Genomic DNA, 26983 nt, shown 5'->3' with positions numbered 1-26983 from the left:
TGTTAACCAACCTCACCTAATAGTGCAAGGATCTTCACTGGCATTGAGACAATCTATTGCTAATTAAATAGACTCCCTTTGTAGCCAGACTTCCCCTTACACTGTGGAGGCAGCCAACACACGCTGTATCTTACAGTGACTTAGATGTATCCATGTTGATCTCTCCGCTATCTTTACTGCAGTTGGTGTTGTTAACAGCACTTGGTATGGACCTTCCCAACGAGGACTGGACCAGTTCTTCCTCTTAATCACTCTGATGAACACCCAGTCTCCTGGCTGGACTACTGGAAGGCCGTCCTGTGGAAGATCAAAATTATTCGGCAGTAAATGTGTTTAAGTTATCTCTTTCTGTGTTAATGTCTTTTTCATAAAATCTGCTAATGTTTGTTCCTCATCTGCTGTTTTAGTATCCATGTCAAAAATTGGTAGACGATATGGTCGTCCATAAAGTATCTCAAATGATGTTAAACCTGATGGTGTTGGTGTTATTCTCATATACAATTTTACTAGGTCCAAACATTCAATCCAGGTTCGTTTTGTTTCTTCCATACATTTCCTTAATCTTATTTTTATTGTGCCCTTTGTCCTTTCCACTAATCCTGCACTTTGTGGGTGGTAAGCACAATGATGTTTTAACTTAATTTTCATGTGTTCTGCTACTCTTTGTACAACTTCATTTACAAAATGTGTTCCATTATCACTGTACAATGTCTCTGGTATTCCATAATACGGAATAATTGTCTTACACAGTGCTTTTGCTACTGTTAAAGCATCTGCTTTTTGTGATGGAACAATTTCTACCCATTTTGAAAAGGCATCAATTAATACTAGACAGTATTGATAAGGTCCACATCGATTTAGTTCAATAAAGTCCATATGAACAATTTGAAAAGGATACTGTGGTTTTGGGAATTGCCCTCTCCGGGGTCTTATATTTCCCTGTGGGTTGTGTTTCAATCAGGTAACACAGGCTTTACAAAAATTTTTTGAGTATAAATTAAATCCATAGGTAGTAAAGTATTGGTCTACCATATGTACCATCCCCCCTGTTGACACACCCATGTGTCGCAATTGCAGCTGCTTTGAATAAGCTTTTGGGTAGGATGGGTTTGTTATGTATACAATAAAGTCCTTTGGGGTTTGGGGTTGCCCCATTTTTCAACCACAAATGTCATTCCTGCGCTGGTGCCTGTTTTTGCATATCCAATAAAAGGTCAGACTCTATTAATGGTTCATTGTCTGTCTAGCAGGCGATAAGAATGGATCCAAACGTTTGGAATAATAGCCAACTGGTTTATTTTTATTACCATGTTGTTGTAGCTGCACACATGAATCCCCGTTTTGTGTCCACCATGAGAGTGAATGGCTTGGCATAATTGGGCAGAGATAATACTGTGGAACTCACAAGTTCTTGTTTAAGAGCTGTAAACTGTTCTTCAGCTTCTTTTATCCCACTGTATTTTGTCACTCATATCCATTGGTATAGAGTGTATTAAATCCTGCAATTTCTGCACCTTCTCTGCATAACATGGAATCCAGGCTCTGCAATAATTACAGATACCTAAGAAAGTCATCATTTCCTTTTTCTGCTTCAGGTTTTAACGGATATTGTTTGATCCGTGGTCTCCAATCAGATCGTGGCTTAATTTTGACTGGCTGAATATTTTTCAACAGTCCTACATCTGTGGGTGCATTCACCCAGAGATGAGGAGGCAGTTTGGCCAATAAAGTCTCATCTTCCTGTGTCAACAACACAGATGTTGTTAAATTTCAATCGTCCAGATCTACTTCATGTATCACCGGTGTCGTCCAAGCACTTACAAACATGTATTTCTGATACCAGCCTGTGGATGGACTGAAATCCCACACCGACACTTCATCTGCTTCGTGCCAATCAGTTGCTTCCTCAGCTATTTTAGCAATTCCTCCAAGGTCCTTCCAGGACTGAGTGTCTGCCCTTGTCAGTGAAATATGCAGCACAGCCTCAGGTTTTCCTCTGTACCATTTGTCTGCACTTTGGGTCAGCACTACACTACACACAGAGGTGGTTTTTCTGTCTGTGTATAGGTGTGCTACTGTCTGTAATTCTGATGGAATTTTCAGAAATCCTGCTCCATACCTTTCATCCTTTCGTGGAGTGAATAGTATAGTTATGTGTAGATCTTTAGGTGACATCATTACTACATGTTCTCTGTTTTCACAGGTCATCAGACCTTCCTCCAATAATTGTTCAGTTTGTCTCAATTCCGACAGATCCAAAGAGCACTGCCAGGCCTGGGCCAAATTTGTATATACAGTAGCGGGCTGCCTTTTTTGTTTTCAGATTTCTTTCTGCGTGTATGGCGTGGTCTACATACTCTTGTAACCCAGCTGTTGGGAGCGTTATCATGTGTTTGTCTACCCATGCTCGGATATCTGATCTGGAGTTGGCATGGAGTGCATTTTTCAATTGTTGTTCATACACGCTATCATTTTTCAGTGGTAGAAGACCACTGTGCACTTTAAAAACTTTTTCCATTTGATGTCGATAGTCTTCGAATGGTTCATCATCTTTCTGTTTTGTGCGATTTATTTCTGTGTAATTTGACTTCTGCTGGTATTTCTGCTTAATTCTCAGCAGTAGTGCGGCCAATCGATCTTCCAATTCCTGACTATCATGGGCTAATGGAGTGTGGTCTGCCTCTGCAGGATCCCAATCTCCTTTTACATCAGCCCAATCCTTTGTCACAGTTGCCATTATGACTTGTTGAACTTCATCCCCTCTAAGATTGTAGGATTTAACCAAAGCGGTTACATCAATAATGTACTGGGCTACATCTTCTCGTGGGGGAGTTACACCTTCCACAGCTGCCTTAACGTCTGCTTGTGTCCAAGTTCGGTACACAAGAATAGTTCTTGGTCCTGACGTATGTGGATTTGCCACATGAATCATTGGATAGACTCCTGATCCACCTGGTTCCTGATCAGCCGGTGGGGCTGATGGTCCAGGTTGTTTTTCTTCATCTTTTGGTGTTTTGGATCGTGTTCTCATGACGTGTTGTGTAGGGTCTACATATGATGGGGGTTGTCCCTGTGGTAAATCTGGATAGAGTTTATTCTCCTTTATTTCAGCTTCTGGCTGACTGTGTTTTGTAGTATCCAATTTTACTACCATTTCTACTTTTGGAGCCGCAGGCCCTGTCTCATTATCTTCTTGTCTGTGAAACATCACATTCCCCTGCTCCTTCTTATCATTTACTGTTTCTTTCTGTCTTTCCTTTGCTTCTCTAAGGCCCTTCTTTCGTTTCTCAACTTCTCTTTCCCATGCTACAATTTCACCTTGACCTTCTTTTTCTTTTTTTTTTACTTGTTCCACACTTTTTCTCAATACTGTTCTTTAGTTTAGTTAATGACTCTTTCTGCAGGCGTCCATCAAATCCATGATCTTTTATCCACTTATCTAAGTGTTTTGTTGAATTTGGATCAATTTTATTCATGTATATCCAATCTTTTGTTTTTAGATCGTCCCGGGACTTAGGTCTCTCATTTTTACTGTTAGATTTTCCCATTTTGTGTTTTCAGAACGTTTTAGACCAGTGATGGTTTTGCCCCTACAGGGTCCTAATCCACTGGTGTTGTTACAATCACAGGGTAGTAATCAACGATTCTGAGAAGTGCGTTCCCTTTCGCCACCCCGGAGGGCACGGGAAGGCCTTGCCTTTGCTTCTTCTCAAAACTTACTACTTACTTTCCTGTGAGATTTTCATAGAGGGGAGTCGAAGTGACTCCACACTCTCACTCAGTCACCTTTATTACACTCACACACAGTTATTTTATTTACACAAATACATAGAAACACTTTTAATAACCGTACGCATATTCTTAGGCCAGGGGAGCTCGCCCTCCCATGGAATTTAACTAATGTCCTGCATTTTCACTGTGCACTTATTTCTAACCGGTATTACTTCGTATTAAAACAGAGGAGTCCGTGCCCTCCTTCCGGAATTTCACTACGTGCGTCCCTCGCAACCGTAGAGGAGTCCGCCCTCCTCGCGGAGTTTAACTGCTTTACATTAACAGACGATTCCACGCCATCGTTTACGGAGTTTAACTGTTTATGTCATCACAGTTTTATCCCCTACCGGTACGCGTATATAAACAGAGGAGTCCGCACCCTCCTTCGGAATTTAACTACGTGCGTTCCTCGCCATCGTAGAGGAGTCCGACCTCCTTACAGAGTTTAACTGTGTTTCATTAACAGACGATTCTGTATCATCGCTTGCGGAATTTAACTGTTTATGTGATCTGATCACCACTCACTCAGTACTGTTACAAAGAAATTTTACTCAGTGACTCGACTTCCTGTCTGTCTTCTTTGGGAAAATCTCGTCAACCAGACGATGCCAACGGCGGTCGACAATTGCAGACACGATCAATCGATCGGACCTTGGCCAAGGATTTACGTCTGGACTTGACGACCTCCGCCGGACACCTCCGGTGTTGTTGAGCTCCCGGACGAGCCCCCAGTCAATGTTGGGTATTTCCGCCTCCAAACGTTCTTAAAACCTTGATAAGACAAACAGAGTCAAGAAACACCAGTGAGACAGAATGTCAATTTTAGCTCGCGAGGAGTGCAGTCAGGCTTTACACCAAAGCTACACTAAAGTCTGACCTGCGCTCCCGCTCTTTTTATTAAGGACTTCCCTACATACATGGGCGGTACAGCTCCTAAGGGGAGGAGTGATAGTGCGTGAGCTGTTGCCGCAGAACCGCTGATTGCACAATACATTCAGGACGTTCAGAACCTTTTTAATCTTGGGCTCGATTAAGATGTGTTTAAGACATCTATCGATTAATCACACTTCTTCTGACGCAAGGACTAATGTATCATAATCACACTGTGGTTGGAACATTCAATTCTCTATTCTTTATCTCACTGCTCCGCTTACGGCTGCATTCTGCCTGGGTCATCTTCACATATCCTGAAAAAGAGCTTAGCGTGCACACAGAGATACCACAACTTGCAGAAGCACGTCATGTCACATATCTTAAGTAACCTTCACCCATCACATCAGTACAGTACACTTTATCAGAGCAGAGAGAACTACATTCTACCAGAGCAGACAACACAAAACATGCATGATAAAATAAAACAGTGTATCTACAGAATAACTCCAACAACAATCTTACCAAATTTACGCTTAGCCTTAGCCAGCAGTTTCAAATTTCCTTCAATGTCGCCTGCTCTGGCCCCCGGAAGACAATTGACTATGGTTGCTGGTGTCGCTAACTTCACATTTCGCAAAACAGTGTCGCAAATAACCAGAGTTTGATCCTCGGCGGGTGTGTCGTCGAGTGGGGAAAAACGGTTAGAGATGTGAGCGGGTTGGCGGTGTACACGGGGCTTCTGTTTAGGGCTACACTTCCTCCTCACAGTCACCCAGTCAGCCTGCTTTCCCGGCTGCTCGGGATCTGCCAGGGGGTAACTAACGGCGGCTAAGCTACCTTGGTCCGCACCGACTACAGGGGCCTGGCTAGCTGTAGAATTTTCCACGGTGCGGAGCCGAATCTCCAATTCGCCCAGCCTGGCCTCCAAAGCTACGAATAAGCTACACTTATTACAAGTACCGTTACTGCTAAAGGAGGCCGAGGAATAACTAAACATTTCACACCCAGAGCAGAAAAGTGCGGGAGAGACAGGAGAAGCCGCCATGCTAAATCGGCTAAGAGCTAGTAGCTACGCTAAGCTAGCGGATTCCTAAAAACACGCAAAGTGAATAATGTGTAAATAATTTAGAGGTGATTCAGCAGAAGGAGTGCTTTAGTTAAGGCACGTGAAGATTACACTGTGAAACAAATCGTTATCTAGATAATCTAGATCAATCTAACTGCGCAGATTAAACAGCTAACAGATACAGAAAAACACCGCTGTGCTCCGGAACAGGAAGTGATACAATACCGCAGTGAGAGCCAACCACCAGTAGAGGCAAGAAAGAATTATTATATAGACATTTATTTTGACATTGAAAGACCCCACTGATTTGAGCACACACATCTACTTGTACAGGCAAGCAGCTGTGATTCTTACACTCGTCGCTATTGTCAACACTGCAAAGCAGAACAGCAGAAAATAAAACGTGTGCTCCCACCTACCCACACACACACACACACACACACACACACACGCACACACACACACACACACACACACACACACACACACACACACACACACACAAACACACACACACACACACACACACACACACACACCGGAACCCAACACAGTCAGTAATACACAGCGGAAAGTTAATGTGGCGGTGGTGGCTGTAACACATGTACATATATTGTGTTCTTGAACAGCAGTTTATGCCCCCAGATTAGATCTGTTCTGTCAAATCTGCGAAGGAGTGAAAGCAGAAAAGCATCACATGCATTTGTTGTGTTTAACAGTTTGAGCACGGTGTGAAAAAATAAACAGTCTGTCTTTTAATCATGGAAAAGACTCTGGTCCCACCTGATCGGGGTTTTATTGGAAATGTATTGCAATCATACAGGACATTTTATCCGATGTGGATGAAAATCAGTTATAAAAAAAATCTATTATATACAATGTTTATTACATGGAAAACAACACAAAAACTTTGGGACTTTTTTCTCCAGTGACTGTGAATATCTGGTTTATACAATGATGGTTTAGGTGAGTTTTACTGAACATGGGACTGAACAATAAATTTACCTCTCAAAGCTTTGATGATGAAGTCGTTTCCATCCCACATGGCTGACCTTATTTTCCCAAATGTTTCCTCTGTTTGGATCTGAAGGGAATCTGTACATCTTGAAGTCCTTGTTGTGTCTATTTGTGCCTCCAAATGCACAACAACCCGGCATTTTCAGTGAATAAATAAATAAAATAGCTGGATTTACATGCAGATTAAGAGCAAACACTATTTTGGAACCAAGATGGCACCAGGAGTCACGTGACCATTCTTTGGGGGTGGGGAGTTGGGGGGGGGGGGGGGGGGGGGCTTGTCATGTCATTACTCTCTGAAGTAAGGGACTTCAGAGTAACAGCCCCTCCCGCTGACACACATGGGTTGGTTTTTGCCAGTATTTGTAACGATCATTAGCACTGAAACTAAGATGCAGCATCACTGAGTCTGGTCTGTGTTTTCAGGCTCAGGTTGTGGCTAAAAAGGAACATGAGGGCGCCGTCCATCTGTTAGAGGTGAGCGTTAAAACAAAGTTACTCCTCAGCCCTGGACCAGCCCCTTTTTTCTGCTCTTTGACCTCATTACCAGCAACTGAAGTCCTGATGTTTGCTAATGGTGTCTGTGATTCTGCTTGCTGATGACTGTGTGTAAAGTGTTGAGCTCACATGTGTAACTGTGCTTTTCCCTCCTGCCGTCTCCTTTCACTGTGTGCTCTGACTCTACAAACACAGAACCACTTGGACAGCATGCAGGTATTTCACTCTTTCTCCATTTTCTTCTCACACAGTGCACACGTGTCACTCTAGCTTTTGTTGGGTTCAGTCCAGGACCCCATACCGCACACACACATATCTGTGGGCTTCCAGTGTGTGTTGGTGGGAAAAAATGGAACTCAAAATGGTAACATGAAAGTGCTGGTGTCCTGAGACAGACCTGTCTTCCATCCTGATAGTCCAACAGTAATTTTCTTACAGCCACATCCAGCTGTTTGGTGAGCGTCCTGAGCTGGGTGATGCTGACGGTGTCTCCATGTTGCCGACATGCTCTGGAGAGATTCAGATGCTACTTCAGTCGAGAATTGACTGGATGTGTTGGGATTATTGTATTTCAGAAAGATCTTGTTGTTACTATTGTTGCTGTTATTGTAGTTGATGTTTTTGCTGTTGTTGGTGTGGTTGTTGCTGCTGTTCTTGTTGTTGTCGGTTTGGTTGTTGTTACTATTGTTCTTCCTGCTGATGTTCTTCCTGCTGATTTTGTTGCTGCTGTTGTGATTGTTGTGGCTGTTGTTGTAGTTGTTACTGCTGCTGTGTTTGTTGTAGTTCTTGTTGTTACTGTTGCGGCTATTGTTGATACTGTTGTAGATGTTGCTGCTGCTGTTCTTGCTGTTGTTGTTGTGGCTGTTGTTTTAGCTGTTATTGTTTTTGCTGTTGTTGTAGTTGCTGCTATGATTGTTGTTGCTGTGATTGATGTTACTGTGGATGTTGCTGTTCTTGGTGCTGCTGCTGTTATTGTTTTTCCTGTTGTTGTTGCTGTTTTGCTGCTGCTGTTGTTCTTGGTGCTGTGATTGTTGTTGGTGCTGGTGTTGCTGTTGCTATTGTTGTAGATGTTGCTGCTGCTGTTGTTGTTGGTGCTCGTGTTGTAGCTCTTGTGGTTAATGCTGTTGGTGTTGTTGCAGATGCTGCTGCTGCTGTTGCTGTTGCTGCTACTGTGATTGGTGTTGGTGTTGCTGCTGCTGCTGTTGTGATTGTTGTGGCTGTTGTTGTAGTTGTTGCTGCTGCTGCTATGATTGTTGTTGTTGTTGTTGCTGGTGTTGTTGATGCAGTTGCTGTAGTCATTGTTGCTGTGATTGATGTTGCTACTGTTGTTGATACTGCTGTTGTTCTTGCTGTTGATGGAGTTCTTGTTACTGCTGTTGTTACTGTGATTGCTGTTGTTGCCATTGTTGATGTTGTTGCTGCTGTAGTGGCTGTTGTTGTTGGTGCTGTTGTTGTCGTTGTTCTTGCTGTTGTTGCTGTAGATGTTGGTGCTGTTGTTCTTACTGTTGTTGCTGTCGTAGTCATTGCTGTTGTGATTGGTGTTGCTGTTGCAGTTGTTCCTGCTGCTGTAGTTGTTGCTGTTGTGATTGGTGTTGCTGCCATTGTTGTAGTTGGTATTGTTGCTGTTGTTCTTGCAGTTGTTCTTGTTGCTGCCGTTGTTGTTGATTGTTGTTGTAGATGGTGTTGTTGCTTTTGCTGCTGTTCTTGCTGTTGTTGTAGCATTTGCTGCTGCTGTTGTTGCAGCTGTTGCTGTGATTGTTGTTGCTGCTGTGATTGTTGCTGCTGCTGTTGTAGTTTTGCTGCTGGTGTTGTTGCTGTTGTAGTCATTGCTGCTGCTGTTTTTGTTGTAGCTGTTGTTCTTGCTGTTGTAGTCATTGCTGCTGTGATTGTTGTTTCTTTTGTTGCTGCTGTTGATGTTATTGCTGCTGTTGATGTTGTTGTTATTGATGGTGTTGCGATTCTGATTGCTGTTGTAGATATTGATGGTGTTTGTCTTGCTGTTTGTTGGTGTAGCTGTTGCAGTTGCGGCTGTTGTTGTAGTTGTTGATGCTGTTCTTTCTGTTGTTGTTGCTGCTGTTCTTGCTGTGTTGGTGTTGTTTTTGCTGCCATTGTTGAGGTTGCTGCTGTTGTGATTGTTGGTGTTGCTGCTGTAGGTGTTGTTACTGTTGCTCTTGTTCCTGTTGTTGTAGCCGTTGTGGTTGTTGTTGCTGTTTTGATTGTTGTTGGCGTTGTAGTTGTTGCTGCTACTGCTGTTGTTGCTGCTGTTTCTGCTGGTGTTCTTGTTGCTGTTCTTGCATTTGTTGGTGTTGCTGATGTTCCTTTTTCTGCTGTTCTTACTGTTTTTGTTGTTGTTGCGGTTGTTGCTGCTACTGCTGTTGTTGTTGCTGCTGTTCTTGTTGCTGTTCTTGTTTGTTGTTGTTGTTGCTTATGTTCCTGTTGCTGCTGTTCTTACTATTTTGTTGTTGTTACTGTTGTTCTTTCTGTTGCTGCTGTTGTTGGTGGTGGTGATGTTGTTGTTGCGGTTGTTCTTTGTGCTGTTGTTGCTGGTGTTGTTGTTCTTGCTGGTGTTGTTGTTGTGGTTGTTCTTGTTTTTGATGATGTTGTTGTTGTTGCTGAAGTTCCTGCTGCTGCTGTTGTTGTTGCTGGTGTTGTTCCTGCTGGTGTTGTTATTATTGTTGGTCCTGTTGTTGCTGTTGTGATTGCTGTTGTTGTTGCTGCTGTTTTTGCTGCTGTGATTGTTTCAGTTGTTGTAGTGGTTGTTGCTGTTGTGATTGCTGTTGCTGTTCCTGCTGTTTTTGTTTTTTTGCTGGTGTTGTTGCTGCTATTCTTCCTGTTGTTGTTGGTGGTGGTGTTCTTGCTGTTGTTATTGATATTGCTGTTGTTGGTGTTGTAGTTGTTGCTGTTTCTGTTGTTGTTTCTTCTGCTGCTGCTGTTGGTGGTGTTGCTGTTGTTGTTTCTGGTGTTGCATTTGTTGTTTTTGCTGTTGCTGCTGTTGTTGCTTTTGTAGTTGTTGCTGCTGCTGTTGTTGCTGCTGCTCTTTTTGCTTTTGTTGCTGTTCTGATTGTTGTTGTAGTTGTTGCTGCTGTTGTTGTTGCTTTTGCCGCTGATGCTGTTGTTGGTGTTGGTTATTGTTTTTTAATGTTGTTGTTGCTGTTGTTTGTGCTATTCTTGTTTTTGTTGTTGTTTTCACTGTTGTTGATGTTGTTGGTGTTCTTGTTGCTGTTGTTGATGTTGTTGCTGCTGTCGTTATTGTTGTTGCTGTTGTGATTGTTGTTGTTGCTGTTATTATTGTTGCTACTGTTGATTCTGCTGTCATTGCTGTTGATTCTGCTGTTGCTCTTTTTGCAGCTGTTAATATTGTTGTTGGTGGTGGTGCTGTTGTTGCTGGTGTTGTTGCTGATGCTGTTGTTGTTGCTGCTGTTATTGTAGTTGTTGTTGCTACTGTTCTTACTGCCGTTGTTGCTGTTGTGATTGGTGTTGCTGTTGTTGTTCCTGCTGTTGTTGTTTTTTGCTGGTGTTGTTGTTGCTGCTGCTGCTATTCGATTTTTTTATGTTGTTGTTATTGCTGTTGTTTGTGCTATTCTTTTTGTTGTTGTAGTTCTCGCTGTTGTTGATGATGTTGTTGTTCTTGGTGCTGTTGCTGCTGTTGTTGTTGTTGCTGCTGCTGTTGTGATTGTTGTTTCTGCTGTTGTTGTTATTGTTGTGATTGTTGTTGTTATTGTTGCTTCTGTTGATTCTGCTGTTGTTGTTGATGATTCTGATGTTGCTCTTTTTGCCACTGTTATTAATATTGTTGTTGTTCTTGGTGCTGTTGTTTCTGTTGTTGCTACCGTTCTTGGTGCTGCTGCTAATGCTGTTATTGTTGCTGCTGTTGTTGCGGTTGTTGTTGTTGCTACTGTTGTTTCTGCTGTTGCTACTGTTGTTGCTACTGTTGTTGTTAATGTTGTTGGTCTTGGTGCTGTTGTTGTTCCTGTTCTTGCTCCTGTTCTTGTTGTTGTTGCTGTTGTGATTGTTGTTGTTGCTGCTGTTGTTGTTCCTGTTGTAGTTGTTGTTGGTGGTGTTCTTGCTGTTGTTATTGCTGCTGGTGTTCTTGCTGTTGTGATTGATATTGCTGTTGTTGCTGCTTCTGTTGTTTCTTCTGCTGCTGCTGTTGGTGGTGTTGCTGTTGTTGTTTTTGCTGTTGCTACTGCTGTTGGTGGTGTTGTTGCTCTTGTAGTTGTTGCTGCTGCTCTTTCTGGTTTTGTTGCTATTGTGATTGTTGTAGTTGTTGCTGCTGTTGTTGTTGCTTCTGACGCTGATGCTGTTGTTGCTGCTATGAGTTGTTACTGCTGTTGTTGTTGCTTTTGCCGCTGATGCTGTTGTTGGCGTTGCTGATTTTTTAATGTTGTTGTTGCTGTTGTTTGTGCTATTCTTGTTTTTGTTCTTGTTCTCACTGGTGTTCTTGGTGCTGTTGTTGCTGTTGTTGTTGCTGTTGTGATTGTTGTTGTTGCTGTTATTATTGTTGTTGCTACTGTTGATTCTGCTGTTGCTCTTTTTGCTGTTGTTAATATTGTTGTTGTTCTTGGTGCTGTTGTTGTTGCTGTTGTTGCTACTGTTCTTGGTGGTATTGCTGTTCTTGTTGTTGCTGCTGTTGTTGCTGATGCTGTTGTTACTGATGCTGTTATTGCATTTGTGGTTGCTGTTGTTGCTACTGTTGTTGCTGCTGTAGTTGTTGTTGTTGTTGTGTTTGTTGTTGTTGCTGCTGTTGTTGGTGTTGCTGCTGTTGTTGCAGTTGTGATTGTTCTTGCAGGTGTCGTTGCTGTTGTTGCTGTTGCTGTTATTGCTGCTGCTGTTATTGCTGGTGTTGCTGTTGCTTTTGTGATTGTTGTTTCTGTTCTTGCTGCTGCTGTTGTAGTAGTAGTTGTTGTTGTGGTTGATGTTGTTATTGCTTCTGTTATTGCTGCTTTTGCTGCTGTTGTTGCTGCTGTTGTTAATATTGTTGTTGTTCTTGGTGCTGTTGTTTTTCCTGTTGTTGCTGCTGCTGTTGTTGTAGTTGTTGCTGTTTCTGCTGTTGTTCTTGCTGTTGTTGGTGTTGCTGCTGTTGTTGCAGGTGTGGTTGGTGTTGCTGCTGTTGCTGCTGTTGTGATTGTTGATGCTGTTGTTGCTGCTGCTGCTGTTGTTGTTGCTGTTCATGCTGCTGTTGCTGTTGTAGTTGTTGCTGCTTCTGCTGTTGTTCTTGCTGTTGTTGGCGTTGATGCTTGTTGTTCTTGGTGCTGTTGTTGTTCCTCCTGCTGTTGTTGTTCCTGTTGTTGTTGCTGCTGCTGTTGTTGTAGTTGTTGTTGCTGTTGTGATTGTTTTTGCTGTTCTTGCTTCTGCTGTTGTAGTTGTTGTTGTAGGAGTTGCAGTTGTTGTTGTTGCTGTTGTTGCTGTCATTGCAGTTGTGATTGTGGTTGCTGTTGTTATTGCTTCTGTTATTGCTGTTGTTGCTGTTGCTTCTGCTGTTGTTCTTGTTGTTGCTGTTGTTATTTTTGCATTTGTTGTTTTTGCTGCTGTTGTGATAGTTGCTGCTGGTGTTGTAGTTGCCGCTCCTGCTGTTCTTGCTGTTGTTAGCTGTTACTCTTGCTGTTGTTGTTGTTGCTATTGTTGCTGTTCTTGCTGCTTCTGTTGTTGTTGCTGTTGTTGTTGCTGCTGTTGTTTTTGTTGCAGTTGTTGTTCACACTCACCTAATTACAAACTAACAAATATTTGAGGTGTTGTGGACCTTCTTTGTTCAAAAGGGGAGTTGTAAATCACTTCCAAGTGTTTTATCTTTTCTGGTGTTTCATCTTAAAGTCTGATAGTCGAACCTCTGATTGAAGAGGAACAATGTGGGTTCCGTCCTGGTTGTGGAACAACCCACTAGCTCTTCGCTCTCACAAGGATCCTGGAGGGTGCCTGGCAGTATGCCTATCCAGTCTACATGTGTTTTGTGGACTTGGAGAAGGCGTATGATCTGGTACCCTGGGAGATACTGTAGGAGGTGCTGCAGGACTGAGGGGGTCTCTTCTCAGGGCCATCCAATCTCTGTACTCACAAAGCGAGAGCTGTGTTCAGGTTCTCAGCATTAAGTTGGAGTAGTTTCCGGTGGAGATTGGCCTCCGCCAGGACTGTGCCTTGTCACCAGTCCTGTTTGTGATATTCATGGATAGGATATCGAGGTGTAGTCGGGGGAAGAGGGTTTCCAGTTTGGTGGGTTTTTGCAGATGGTGTGGTCCTATTGGCGTCATCGGCCTGTTACCTCTAACACTCAATGGATCAGTTCACAGTCAAGTGTGAAGTTGCTGGGATGAGTAGGATCTTCATTCCTACTCTCACCTATGGTCATGAGGGTTGGGTCATGACCGAAAGAAATCGATTGTAGGTACAAGCTGCCGAAATGGGCTTCCTTTGGGGGGTGGCTGGTGTCTCTCTTAGAGATAGGGTGAGAAGGAGTACAGTTGCTGCTCCTTCGCTTTGAAAGCCAGCTCAGGTGGTTCAGGTATCTCGTAAGGATGCCCCCTGGTCGCATCCCTAAAGAGATGTTCCAGACACGTCCATCTGGTAGGAGACCTTGCAAAGACCCAGGACTAGGTGGAGAGATTGTATCTCCACACTGGCCTGGGAACGCCTCGGGATCCCACAGTCAGAGGTGGTCAATGTGGTCCAAGAAAGGGAAGTCTGGGGACCCCTGCTGGAGCTGTTGCCCCACGACCCGATCCCAGATAAGCGGTTGAAGATGAGTGTGTTTAATCTTCATATTGATTACATTGATCTCATAACTGGAATCAGTACTGATTTCCATGCAACTGTAAAGGACGCCAGCCATCTTCATTCACGGCGCAACTGGGGCCATTACCGGCCTCACACAGTCCAGGGCACAAACAATAGAGATCAGTTTGGACAGATTTGGATGGATGTGTGTGTGTGTGTGTGTGGGCAGGGGGGGGGGGGGGGGGGCTGAGTGATGTCACGGGTCAGAAAATGTATTTTTTATTTACACAAAAGCTTTAAGAGCACAAATGAAAAAAATTCTGGCACAAAACGGCACAAACAAACAGTATTGCTATTTTAATATTTTGAATGGGGGGTTGGTGCTTCACACAGATGAATTTGTTTGCTTATTGGTTGTCGGATGTTTCACTTTAAGGTTTGCTTTGTAAAGCTTTTACTCTGTAATGTCAAAATGACATGTTGTGCTGATGTTCGATGTGCAGCACGTGGTTGGACTTTCTCTGTCCCTTTGTGTGCCCCCATGTGTCTACCTGTCCACCTCCGTCTTTTCATTCTCTCTGTGTTTCTGTCATCAGGCCAAAGTCCGCGAGCTGGAGGAAAAATGTCGGTCTCAGAGTGAGCAGTTCAACCTCCTTTCAAAGGAGCTGGAGAAGTTCCGGCTTCATGCCGGGAAGTTTGATATCCTCAGTACTGAACCCATAACAGTGTGTGAATCCCCTGGTTCACCTGACAAATCCCTGTCCCAGCTCCTAAATGGATTGGCTGCCCCCAAAGAAAAAGGTACATTAGAGTTCATAACTCATGAAAATCTTTGCATATAAAACCACAAATGTTGACATTAGACAACATAACATCCATAATGTCTTCATCAGATCAAATTTCTTCATTGGACAACCTTCAGACCATAGTGGTACACAAACAGGTTTGTAAAACTAGGGACTGTTGTCTGTTAACCTAATGTTTAAATGGCCTCCAACACCTACCAGCTGATCCAGAGACATTCCCAAACCAGATGGGATGTAAGTGTGCTTTCCAGCCTGGGGTCCGAACGCCCCTCTGTGGGAGCGAGGTTTTGTCTGGTCTGAAGTGTCATAATGGACAATAAAAACTACTTAAGATCTGGATGAACCAAAGAGTGTGAATAAATTATAATTAAATATGTCAATCTGAGAGTGTGCACGGTGCTGAGTTTTGCTGCATCCACAACACCAAGGAACCACCTTGGGTTCTGGATGGCAACCACCCAAGCAGACAGCCCATATCTCTAAAATAACCATCTAGCAGGTGAAACATGGGCATGTCCTTGGCCTTTCCCAGCTACTGGGGTCCTCAACACTCAGGCACCTGTGTGCTGGATCATGACCAGAGAAATGGGCCACATGGACAAAATGACAGTCCTAATAGTAATATCTCCTAGTAACTGCTCATTTGACACAAAGTCATTCTAATGGTACCCAATGATCCTGCAAACAGACCTGGTATCAAAGACATTCAGTCATCACCTTGGGTCGCTTGTTAGAGTTAGAGTCCAAGTCTCGCAACCACAGGAAAACAGGAAGCACAGGGACCCTAAAGACTTTGACTTCCATTTTGATGGACTGTAAATTACTGCTGAGTCCAGCGTCTCATTTTTCTGTGAAGTCTCCGCATCTCTTCATCTTTTTGTTTGTACCACAATGAGGCTCCAACAAGTAAATCTTTGATATCCAAGTTCATTCAGATATCACACAACTAGGGGTCACAGGACGGCTGGAGCCTATCCCAGCAGTCACAGGGTGTTAGGCATTGTAGACCCTGGGCAGAAAGCCAGCAGTCACAGGGTGTGTGGCGAGGTACACCCTGGACAGGATAGCAGCCTGTCAGCGTGGTAGACCCTGGACAGGCTGCCAGAAGTCACAGGTTGTGTGGCGGGGTAGACCTTGGACAGGATGCCAGTCTAATGCAGGGTGTGAGGTGGGGTAGACCCTGGACAGGATGCCAGTCTAATGCAGGGTGTGAGGCAGGGTTGACCCTGGACAGGACGCCAGCAGTCACAGGGTGTGAGATGGGGTAGACCCTGGACAGGAAGCCAGCAGTCACAGGGTCTGAGGCGGGGTAGATCCTGGACAGGAAGCCAGCAGTCCCAGGGTGTGAGGCGGGGTACACCCTGGACAGGACAGCAGTCTATTGCAGGGTGTGAGGTGGGGTAGATCCTGGACAAGAAGCCAGCAGTCACAGGGTGTGAGGTGGGGAAGACCCTGGACAGGAAGCCAGCAGTCACAGGGTGTGAGATGGGGTAGACTCTGGACAGGAAGCCAGCAGCCACAGGGTGTGAGGCAGGGTAGACCCTGGACAGAAAGCCAGCACTCACTGGGTGTGAGGCAGGGTAGACCCTGGACAAGAATCCAGCAGTCACACGGTGTGAGGCGGGGTAGACGCTGGACAAGAAGCCAGTCTATCGCAGGGTGTGAGGTGGGGTAGACCATGGACAAGAAGCCAGCAGTCACAGGGTGTGAGGCGGGGTAGACCCTGGATGGGAAGCCAGCAGTCACAGGGTGTGAGGCAGGCTAGACCTTGGACAGGAAGCCAGTCTATCACAGGGTGTGAGGTGGGGTAGTCGCTTGACAGGAAGCCGTTCTATCACAGCTTGTGAGGCGGGGTAGACCCTGGACAGAAAGCCAGCATTCACAGGGTGTGAGGCAGGGTAGACCCTGGACAGGACAGCAGTCTATCACAGGGTGTGAGGCGGGATAGACCCTGTACAGGAAGCCAGTCTATCACAGGGTGTGTGGCGGGGTACACTCTGGACAGGGTGGCAGCCTGTCACAGGGTGTGAGGTGGGGTAGACCCTGGACCAGAAGCCAGCAGTCACAGGGTGTGAGGCATGGTACACCCTGGACAGTACAGCAGTCTATCGCAGGGTGTGAAGTGGGATAGACCCTTGACTAGTGATGAGTATCGAGAACCAGTTCCTTTTGGGTATCGTTAAGAAATGATTCAATCCACCTACATCAATAACCAAGTATTTAAACTCATCTACTTTCACCACTTCTACTCCTTGTTACTGCACTATTCCAATGGGTTCCCTCCCATTCACACACATATACTCAGTCTTGCTTCTACTGACTTTCATTCCCCTGCTCTCCAGAGCATATTTCCACCTCTCCAGACTAGACTCAACTTGCTCTCTACTCTCACTACAGATCACAATGTCATCTGCAAACATCATAGTCCATGGGGACTCCTGTCTGATCTCATCCGTCAACCTGTCCATCACCACTGCAAACAAGAAAGGACTCAGAGCTGATCCTTGGTGTAATCCCACCTCCAACTTGAATGAGTCTGTCATTCCTACTGCGCATCTCACCGCTGTCACACTATTCTTGTACATGTCTTGCACTACCCTAACCTTACTTCTCTGCCACTCCAGACGTCCTCATACAATACCGCAGCTCTTCTCTTGGCACCCTATCATGAGCTTTTTCTAAGTCCACAAACACAAAATGTAACTCTTTCTGGCCTTCTCTGTACTTCTCCAACAGTATTCTCAGAGCAAACATTGCATCTGTAGTGCTCTTTCTCGGCATGAAACCATATTGCTGCTCACAGATTTTCACCTGTTTTCTAAGCCTACTTTCTACTACTCTTTCCCATAACTTCATGCTGTGGCTGATCAACTTTATGCCTCTGTAGTTACTGCAGCTCTGAACATCACCCTTGTTCTTGAAAATAGGAACCAGCACACTTTGTCTCCACTCCTCAGGCATCCTCTCACTTTCCAAGATTTCATGAAACAATCTGGTTAGAAACTCTACTGCCATCTCTCCTAGACATTTCCATGCCTCCACTGGAATGTCATCTGGACCAGCTGCCTTTCCACTCTTCATCCTCTTCATAGCAGCCTTCACTTCTTCCTTACTAATCTCTTGTGCTTTCTGTCTTACTCTCACCACATCATCCAGCCTTTTCTCTAGCTCATTTTCTTTATTCATCAGATCTTCAAAATATTCCCTCCACCTTCTCAGCACACACTCCTCACTTGTCAGCACATTACCATGTGTATCTTTTACCACCCTAACCTGCTGCAAATCCTTTCCAACTCTTTCCTTTTGTCTGGCCAAACGGTACAAGTCGTTTTCTCCTTCCTTACTATTCAGCTTCTTGTACAGCTCACAATATGCCTTTTCCTTTGCTTTTGCCACTTCTCTTTTCACCTAACGCCGCATCTCCTTGTACTCCTGTCTACTTTCTTCATCTCTCCGACTATCCCAAAACTTTTTCACCAAACTCTTTCTCCTTATGCTTTGCTGGACCTCTTCATTCCACCACCAAGTCTCCTTGTCTTCCTTCCACTGTCCAGATGTCATACCCAGTGCTGTCCTAGCTGTCTCCCTCACCACATCTGCAGTACTTGTCCAGTTGTCCAAAATTGCTTCCCCTCCAACCAGTGCTTCTCTCACCTGCGCGCTAAATTTCACACAACAGTCTTCCTCTTTCAGCTTCCACCATCTGATCCTTTGTTGAGCTCTCACTCTCTTCTACTTTTTTACCTCTAAAGTCATCCTACAAACAACCATCCTATGCTGTCTAGTGACACTCTCTCCTGCCACCACCTTACAGTCTCTGATTTCTTTTAGCTTGCATCTCCGATAAAGAATGTAGTCCACCTGTGTGCACCTTCCTCCACTCTTATATGTTACCCTGTGCTCCTCCCTTTTCTTAAAGTAGGTATTCACCACAGCCATTTCCATCCTTTTTGCAAAATCAACTACCATCTGTCCTTCCCCATTCCTATCCTTGATACCATATCTACCCATTACTTCCTTCATCACCTCTGTTCCCTTCACCAACATGCCCATTGAAGTCTGCTCCTATCACCACTCTTTCATGCTTGGGTTCACTCTCCACCACCTCATCTAACACACTCCAGAAATCTTCTTTCTCCTTCATCTCACAACCTACCTGTGGGGCATATGCACTGATGATATTCATCATCACCCCTTCAATTTCCAACTTCACACTCATCACCCTGTCAGACACTCGCTTAACCTCCAACACACTTTTAACATACTCTTCCTTTAAAATTACTCCAGCACCATTTCTCTTCCTGTCCTCACCATGGTACAACAACTTGTACCCACCACCGATGCTCCTGCTCTTACTTCCCTTCCACTTGGTCTCTTACACACACAATATGTCTACCTTTCTCCTCTCCATCATATCAGCCAGCTCTCTCCCTTTACCAGTCATACTACCAACATTCAAAGTCCCCACTCTCATTTCCACCCATTCCACTCATTTCCACTTCTTCTCCCGCTGTTAGTGGAAACGTTCTCCTCCTCTTCTTTGTCGTCTTCACCCAGCAGTAGCCCAATTTCCACTGGCACCCTGTTGGGCAACAGCACCGGTGGTGGATGTTGTTAACCCAGGCTGCGACTGATCCGGTATGGAAATTTGATTCTTATTCTGCATAGTTGGGTTGACTTGTTTTACGCCGGATGCCCTTCTTGACGCAACCCTCCTCATTTATCCGGGCTTGGGACCGGAACTCAGAATGTACTGGCGGCACACCCCATATGGCTGAGTTATAATCCAACTAACAATGAACATAAATAAACTAATACAGAAATAAATAAGTGTTTCCTGTGAACACCAAGTGACTCTTACACCTCCACTTCATCCCTGTTTCATTTAAGTTTAATGACAATCTGCCAAGCTAGAAAACTAGAAAACTAAAAAAGCTAAAAAAAACTAGAAAACTGATGCATCCTAGTAAGAGCAGAATACGACTGGAATGAATTTGAATTTGAAAGTTGGATTTTTCCTTACCTGAATGGATGCTGCACTCACTGCAGCTTATTGTCTGGAATAGTCCCAGATTGCATTTCAGAGCTTCTTGAATTCAAAATTTTCATGTGGGTGGTGTTGGGGGGTAATTTTGGGTTTCAGCTTTTTTTGTTTTTCACCACTTTCATCCCTGAATATGTCCATTGTGAGTCACTTTTGTGCAGATTAAAGTTACTAACTGGGACTTCTGTCTTGTTGAGAGAAAGAAACGAGAATCGTCCTCTGTTCTGTTCACACAGCTCCAAACGCTGTGCGGCTCTCTGACGAGTCAAGTTAGAAGGATAGAGTCCAGTCGGAATTAATAACTTCAAAGTGAAACACAGTTTAAATCAATAACTTCAAAGCGAAACACCTTTTATATCAAATGACACCTCTTTCCAAATGTTGTAATACAAACAAACTGCAATCGATCAAAACGTTTTTTTTTTCTCCCAAAATGAGATGCCCTGCGCTGACGTGCAGCAGCCGGCTGAGCTCAGCTCAGATGTACGGAGAGACATTCACGCCAAAATGTCTGAAAGGAAATGCTTTTGACAAAAACTACAGATTTTATATATTTTTATTTATGTCCAGAGATCAAGGATCCAGTGACCAATTTAAAATGTTGTTGACATAGAAAACCTGTAAAGTCTACTTTTAGTGCACAGAAAATTCACAAGAGGTATCGACATGGGAATCGATAAGGAATCGGATCGATAAGCGGAATCGATAATGGCACCAATATCAATAAAATACCCATCCCTACCCTTGACAGGATGCCAGACTATCACAGGGTGTGAGGTGGGGTAGACCCTCAACAGGATGCCAGTCTATGTGCCTTTATGGAGTTTGTAATAAAGGTTATGAACCCTTAAACCAGGAATGGTGCCATTATTTCTTTTTTACGTACCATGAAGTTGACCTACAAATGGGGTGCTAAAAAGGGGAGATTAAGGAGAAGGATTCTAGGGGCCCATGATTGATAATATTGGGGAGGGGGGCCCAGTAAGATTTCTTTGCATGGGCCCACAATCCCTTGTGGCACCCCTGCCCACAGATAACCAGAGGACAAGAAAAAAAAAAAAGTTTTCAAAGATCGCCAATTCTGGAAATCCAAGATGGTTGTCAGAATAACCTTTGAAAAAAATTGAAACATTATTTTGTTGGATGTCTTATTTCATAAGCTTAAAATAGATGAATAAAAGGAAGGAACCTGACTACAGCAGTTCTCCTCTGGGTTCCGTCCAGACGTTGGTGCTTTGTGTTGCTGTATCTGTTAGCTGTTTAATCTGTGCAGTTAGATTGATCTAGTTAACTAGATAACGATTTGTTTCCCAGTGTAATCTTCACGTGCCTTAACTAAAGTACTCCCTCTGCTGAATCACCTCTAAATTATTTACACATTATTCACTTTGCGTGTTTTTAGGAATCCGCTAGCTTGACCCAGCTATCTTAGCTTACTACTCATCACTAATTGAAGAAAATAAGAACAATCCCATGTTTCTTTTCAGCACTGTAGCCAGGCTGACAAGGAGTCAGAGCTCTATTGAGCCGAGTATATTGAAAGCTATACCACATTATTTGTCTGATCACAACGATACCAAAAAGGTATAGTTTGGACTATCTATGAATGAATGTTATGGAGTTATGGGGTAAAAACAGCAAGAATGGTGACAAAGGTCAGCATTAGTTTGTACAGGGGTCAGATGTTAAAGTTGCTCTAAATATTGAGCTGAGTATTCCATTAACTTTAACTAGTAATGACTTCATGACTTTCTTTGTTAATAAAATTTTAACTATTAGAGAAAAAATTACTCATAACCATCCCAAAGACGTATCGTTATCTTTGGCTGCTTTCAGTGATGCCGGTATTTGGTTAGACTCTTTCTCTCCGATTGTTCTGTCTGAGTTATTTTCATTAGTTACTTCATCCAAACCATCAACATGTTTATTAGACCCCAATTCCTACCAGGCTGCTCAAGGAAGCCCTACCATTAATTAATGCTTCGATCTTAAATATGATCAATCTATCTTTATTAGTTGGCTATGTACCACAGGCTTTTAAGGTGGCAGTAATTAAACCATTACTTAAAAAGCCATCACTTGACCCAGCTATCTTAGCTAATTATAGGCCAATCTCCAACCTTCCTTTTCTCTCAAAGATTCTTGAGAGGGTAGTTGTAAAACAGCTAACTGATCATCTGCAGAGGAATGGTCTATTTGAAGAGTTTCAGTCAGGTTTTAGAATTCATCATAGTACAGAAACAGCATTAGTGAAGGTTGCAAATGATCTTCTTATGGCCTCGGACAGTGGACTCATCTCTGTGCTTGTTCTGTTAGACCTCAGTGCTGCTTTTGATACTGTTGACCATAAAATTTTATTACAGAGATTAGAGCATGCCATAGGTATTAAAGGCACTGCGCTGTGGTGGTTTGAATCATATTTGTCTAATAGATTACAATTTGTTCATGTAAATGGGGAATCTTCTTCACAGACTAAGGTTAATTATGGAGTTCCACAAGGTTCTGTGCTAGGACCAATTTTATTCACTTTATACATGCAGGCAGTATTATTAGAAAGCATTGCTTAAATTTTCATTGTTACGCAGATGATACTAAGCTTTATCTATCCATGAAGCCAGAGGACACACAACATTAGCTAAACTGCAGGATTGTCTTACAGACATAAAGACATGGATGACCTCTAATTTCCTGCTTTTAAACTCAGATAAAACTGAAGTTATTGTACTTGGCCCCACAAATCTTAGAAACATGGTGTCTAACCAGATCCTTACTCTGGATGGCATTACCCTGACCTCTAGTAATACTGTGAGAAATCTTGGAGTTATTTTTGATCAGGATATGTCATTCAATGCGCATATTAAACAAATATGTAGGACTGCTTTTTTGCATTTGCGCAATATCTCTAAAATTAGAAAGGTCTTGTCTCAGAGTGATGCTGAAAAACTAATTCATGCATTTATTTCCTCTAGGCTGGACTATTGTAATTCATTATCATCAGGTTGTCCTAAAAGTTCCCTGAAAAGCCTTCAGTTAATTCAAAATGCTGCAGCTAGAGTACTGACGGGGACTAGAAGGAGAGAGCATATCTCACCCATATTGGCCTCTCTTCATTGGCTTCCTGTTAATTCTAGAATAGAATTTAAAATTCTTCTTCTTACTTATAAGGTTTTGAATAATCAGGTCCCATCTTATCTTAGGGACCTCATAGTACCATATCACCCCAATAGAGCGCTTCGCTCTCAGACTGCAGGCTTACTTGTAGTTCCTAGGGTTTGTAAGAGTAGAATGGGAGGCAGAGCCTTCAGCTTTCAGGCTCCTCTCCTGTGGAACCAGCTCCCAATTCAGATCAGGGAGACAGACACCCTCTCTACTTTTAAGATTAGGCTTAAAACTTTCCTTTTTGCTAAAGCTTATAGTTAGGGCTGGATCAGGTGACCCTGAACCATCCCTTAGTTATGCTGCTATAGACGTAGACTGCTGGGGGGTTCCCATGATGCACTGAGTGTTTCTTTCTCTTTTTGCTCTGTATGCACCACTCTGCATTTAATCATTAGTGATTGATCTCTGCTCCCCTCCACAGCATGTCTTTTTCCTGGTTCTCTCCCTCAGCCCCAACCAGTCCCAGCAGAAGACTGCCCCTCCCTGAGCCTGGTTCTGCTGGAGGTTTCTTCCTGTTAAAAAGGAGTTTTTCCTTCCCACTGTAGCCAAGTGCTTGCTCACAGGGGGTCGTTTTGACCATTGGGTTTTTTACGTAATTATTGTATGGTCTTGCCTTACAATATAAGGTGCCTTGGGGCAACTGTTTGTTGTGATTTGGCGCTATATAAATAAAACTGATTTGATTTGATTTGAATTGTTCGTTCTTCTATTCATACTTTCTGAATCCAGTTTGGGAAATATTGATAAGAACGCCTGTTTGTGATGGCCAGCTGTGATCAAACTTGGTTGATTAATTCAGGGCATTAATGCTGTTTTGAAAGTTCCATTTTGATGGACTGTAAATTACTGCTGAGTCCAGCATCTCATTTCTGTGACGTCTCCACATCTCTTCATCTCGTTTTGTTTGTACCACAGGCAATGAGGGTCCAACAAGTAAATCTTTGATATCTGAGTTCATTCGTCCTCTCCAAATCAGCAAAGACAAACCCGAGCTTCTGTCTGTCAAGCCAACGTTCGTCAGTCATACCCGAACCAGCAGCCCAGCACGGCCTTTCCTTTCTGAGGTACCTCCTTTGTTTTCTTTGTAGTTTTCCTTCCAGTTTCCATGACTCTTTGCGTGATGTTGTGATAATTACTGACATTCCTGACTCAAAAATTTTATGAAGACCTTTTTTCTCACAAAACCCTCATATTTATTCTTGAATTATTCATCTGTGTTCTTTTATGTCTTCTTTGTCCTTATCTTCATTCTTGCACCTAGATGCTCACTGTGGGCCATGTACATGAATGCATTTTATTTTATCATTAACTTTTTTGTTTTATTGTTGTTGCATTATATTCATTCCTGAGCTTTGGAAAAGCCTGCACTGTAAAAAGAAATGCTGTTACCTTCCAAAATCTTTCACATGAACATACTTTGTTCAAATACAGTAAATGTATGTTAATATAAAAAGTTTAAAAGTAAAATGTCTGTTTAGAACTGAGTGGACTATGTTAGCAGTTCGTGAAGAAGTAATACCATCTACAATTTTGTACATTTTCAGAGCCATTCCCAGCATGTCCTGTTGGAGTTATTGGTTTAAAATGTTTTCTTTTTTAGTTACAACAGTTTTACGAGGTCTGTTAGAAAAGTATCGGACCTTTTTATTTTATGCAAAAAATATATGGATTTTATTCATATGTTTTTACGTCAGCCAAGCTTGAACCTTCGTGCGCATGCGTGAGTTTTTTCACGCCTGTCGGTTGCGTCATTCGCCTGTGAGCAGGTTTTGAGTGAGCACTGGTCCACCCCTCTCGTCATTAAGGAAATGGAGGAATGATTTGGAGCTTTGCTGCATCAATTTTTTTTTGAAACTGTGAGAGACCTCCTGGTGGACACCATTCGGAAAATTAATATGGCTTTCAGGGACGATTTTATGGGGATTACACAGATTAAGGAGTGATCCAGACGGTTTAAAGACCACCCACAGCGTCTGAGAGCGCGGTGCGCTCGAGCGCCGATCGACAGGCTCAAACCTCACTGAAACAACCAGATGATTTCCAACGTGAAGGCTTGTTGATCCGGGACGTCGTCTGACTTTCACAAAAAGGCAGAAGGCGTGGACATCAGTACTTTTTCGGCACATTCCACTGTTACAGGAGTTTTTTCATGGAAAAAGAAGCGGATGAATGCGCCACCGTGCTGCTCATGGCACGGGACAAAACCACCTCCATGCTGGTCTCTCAGGACAGCTTTCAGGTGGCTTTCAGACGGCTGTTGGTTGCTTTTCAGTCATGTGAATATCCGAGAAACTGAGCATGAGCTGGACATGCCAGAACATGTCCTGTGAGGCTTCATCACGGCGTTGCTTTGCGCCATGCGGCTCCACCGCGACGCGTGGGATTCCTCCGCTCCTCTTTCCATGACAAAAACTGCTGTAACAGTGGAATGTGCCGTTCATTTCTAAACTGGACTCTGTCTTGATCCGGTATGTCGTCTGACTAGCACAGGAATTGTGGAAGACGTGGACATCAGCACTTTTTCGGCACATTGAGACAGACGTGTGGAGGAATTCTGCGCGTCGCGGCGGAGCTGCATGGCGCAAAGCAACGCCGTGATGAAGCCTCACAGGACATGTTGGGGCATGTCCAGCTCATGCTCATCCTCAGCCATCCTGAGAGACCAAGACAGAGGTGGTTTTGTCCCGTGCCATGAACGGTACGGTGGCGCATTCATCCGCTTCTTTTTCCATGAAAAAAACTCCTGTAACAGTGGAATGTGCCGAAAAAGTACTGATGTCCACGCCTTCTGCCTTTTTGTGAAAGTCAGACGACGTCCCGGATCAACAAAGCCTTCACGTTGGAAATGATCTGGTTGTTTCAGCGGGGTGTGAGCCTGTCGATCAGTGCTTGGAGCGCGCCACACTCTCAGATGCTGTGGGCAGTCTTTAAACCATCTGGATCACTCCTTAATCAAATCAAATCAAATCAAATCAATTTCATTTATATAGCACCAAATCACAACAAACAGTTGCCCCAAGGCGCTTTATATTGTAAGGCAAAAGCCATACAATAATTACAGAAAAATGCAAGAATGCAAGAATCCAAGACAAACCTATACCATCTGGCAACAGGAAAACACTATGAATGCAGTTAAAAAGAAAGAAACAAATACTAAGTGCAGAGACACGTGAACCTAGAATGGCTGAATCAGGAAGGTAAGCTACACGAAATGTACACGGATCAAACATCAAAATAAAAGCATGAGAGAACATTTAGAATGAGAGAGAATAAGGTAGAATAATAACACGGGGAATATTACTAGAAACAGAATAACACCAGAAAACAGAACATGGATATTAACCCAAAACACCAAAATATTATATGTGACACACCCTGGTATTCTGTACATGCAACAGTAAAACCACTGATCTGATGGTGAAGGTTCTTTGTGCTTTCTTTGATTCTTGAGATGGACAAAGATCTCCACTCAACTTCTAGATCCAAGCTGAGGTTCACGGGGAAGGTTCGTCTGTGTATTGCTCGCTACAGGTCAGTTCATTTTTTCAGTAATTGTTTTTGAAAAAATAACTTTATCAGCATTTATAACCAGGGGCAGCATGAGATTGTTTTGAATCTTTTTTCAAACCCTGTCCTATTTTTGGACCGCAAATGAATGCTAAGGGCCTGATTTGCTAAGACCCTACATTCTACATTCTGTAGGTGTTCTAAAACTTTGCACACTGGGTTGGTGAACATTTTGCAGGTGATTTCCGAACTGTGTAAATGACAGCAGGCGATATAGGCGTATGTAAATGAGGATTTTGTGTGTGTTAGTGATTGAAAGAACGAAATAAAATTCGATCACCATTTGCGACTTTGACCAACATAAGACAAACACACATTTAACAGAACATATCATTTTCTGAAGGCTTAGCAAATAAAACATGAATGTGCCTTGAAAATGTGACAGGTAAACTGCCAGATGAAGGTAATGATCTTCAAGTGCGTATTGTTGAGATGAAGGTATTGACTCCGTCAATGTTCTCTTTACGGTCA

At 43.4% G+C, this 26983-nt stretch overlaps 1 protein-coding gene across 6 annotated transcripts in view; it reads left to right on the top strand.

Moving 5' to 3' along the window:
- The window catches only part of rimbp2 (RIMS binding protein 2), a 337590-nt gene that overhangs the window by 102091 nt on the left and 208516 nt on the right, over positions 1-26983 (top strand). For 5 of the 6 annotated variants that reach the window (XM_034169645.1, XM_034169648.1, XM_034169646.1 and 2 more), the window contains 5 exons: positions 7157-7207; positions 7424-7444; positions 14533-14737; positions 23861-24009; positions 26397-26476. In XM_034169645.1, the coding sequence (XP_034025536.1) occupies positions 7157-7207; positions 7424-7444; positions 14533-14737; positions 23861-24009; positions 26397-26476 (506 nt within the window). Of the gene's footprint in view, positions 1-7156; positions 7208-7423; positions 7445-14532; positions 14739-15630; positions 15653-23860; positions 24010-26396; positions 26477-26983 lie in introns of those variants that run through there. The other variant, XM_034169643.1, reaches the window with a different exon arrangement.

The sequence above is a fragment of the Thalassophryne amazonica genome, chromosome 5, assembly GCF_902500255.1.
Source record: "Thalassophryne amazonica chromosome 5, fThaAma1.1, whole genome shotgun sequence".
In the NCBI taxonomy this organism is placed as follows: Eukaryota; Metazoa; Chordata; class Actinopteri; order Batrachoidiformes; family Batrachoididae; genus Thalassophryne; species Thalassophryne amazonica.
Note: the sequence above shows the minus strand (reverse complement) of the source record. Positions and strands in the feature narration are given on the sequence as shown.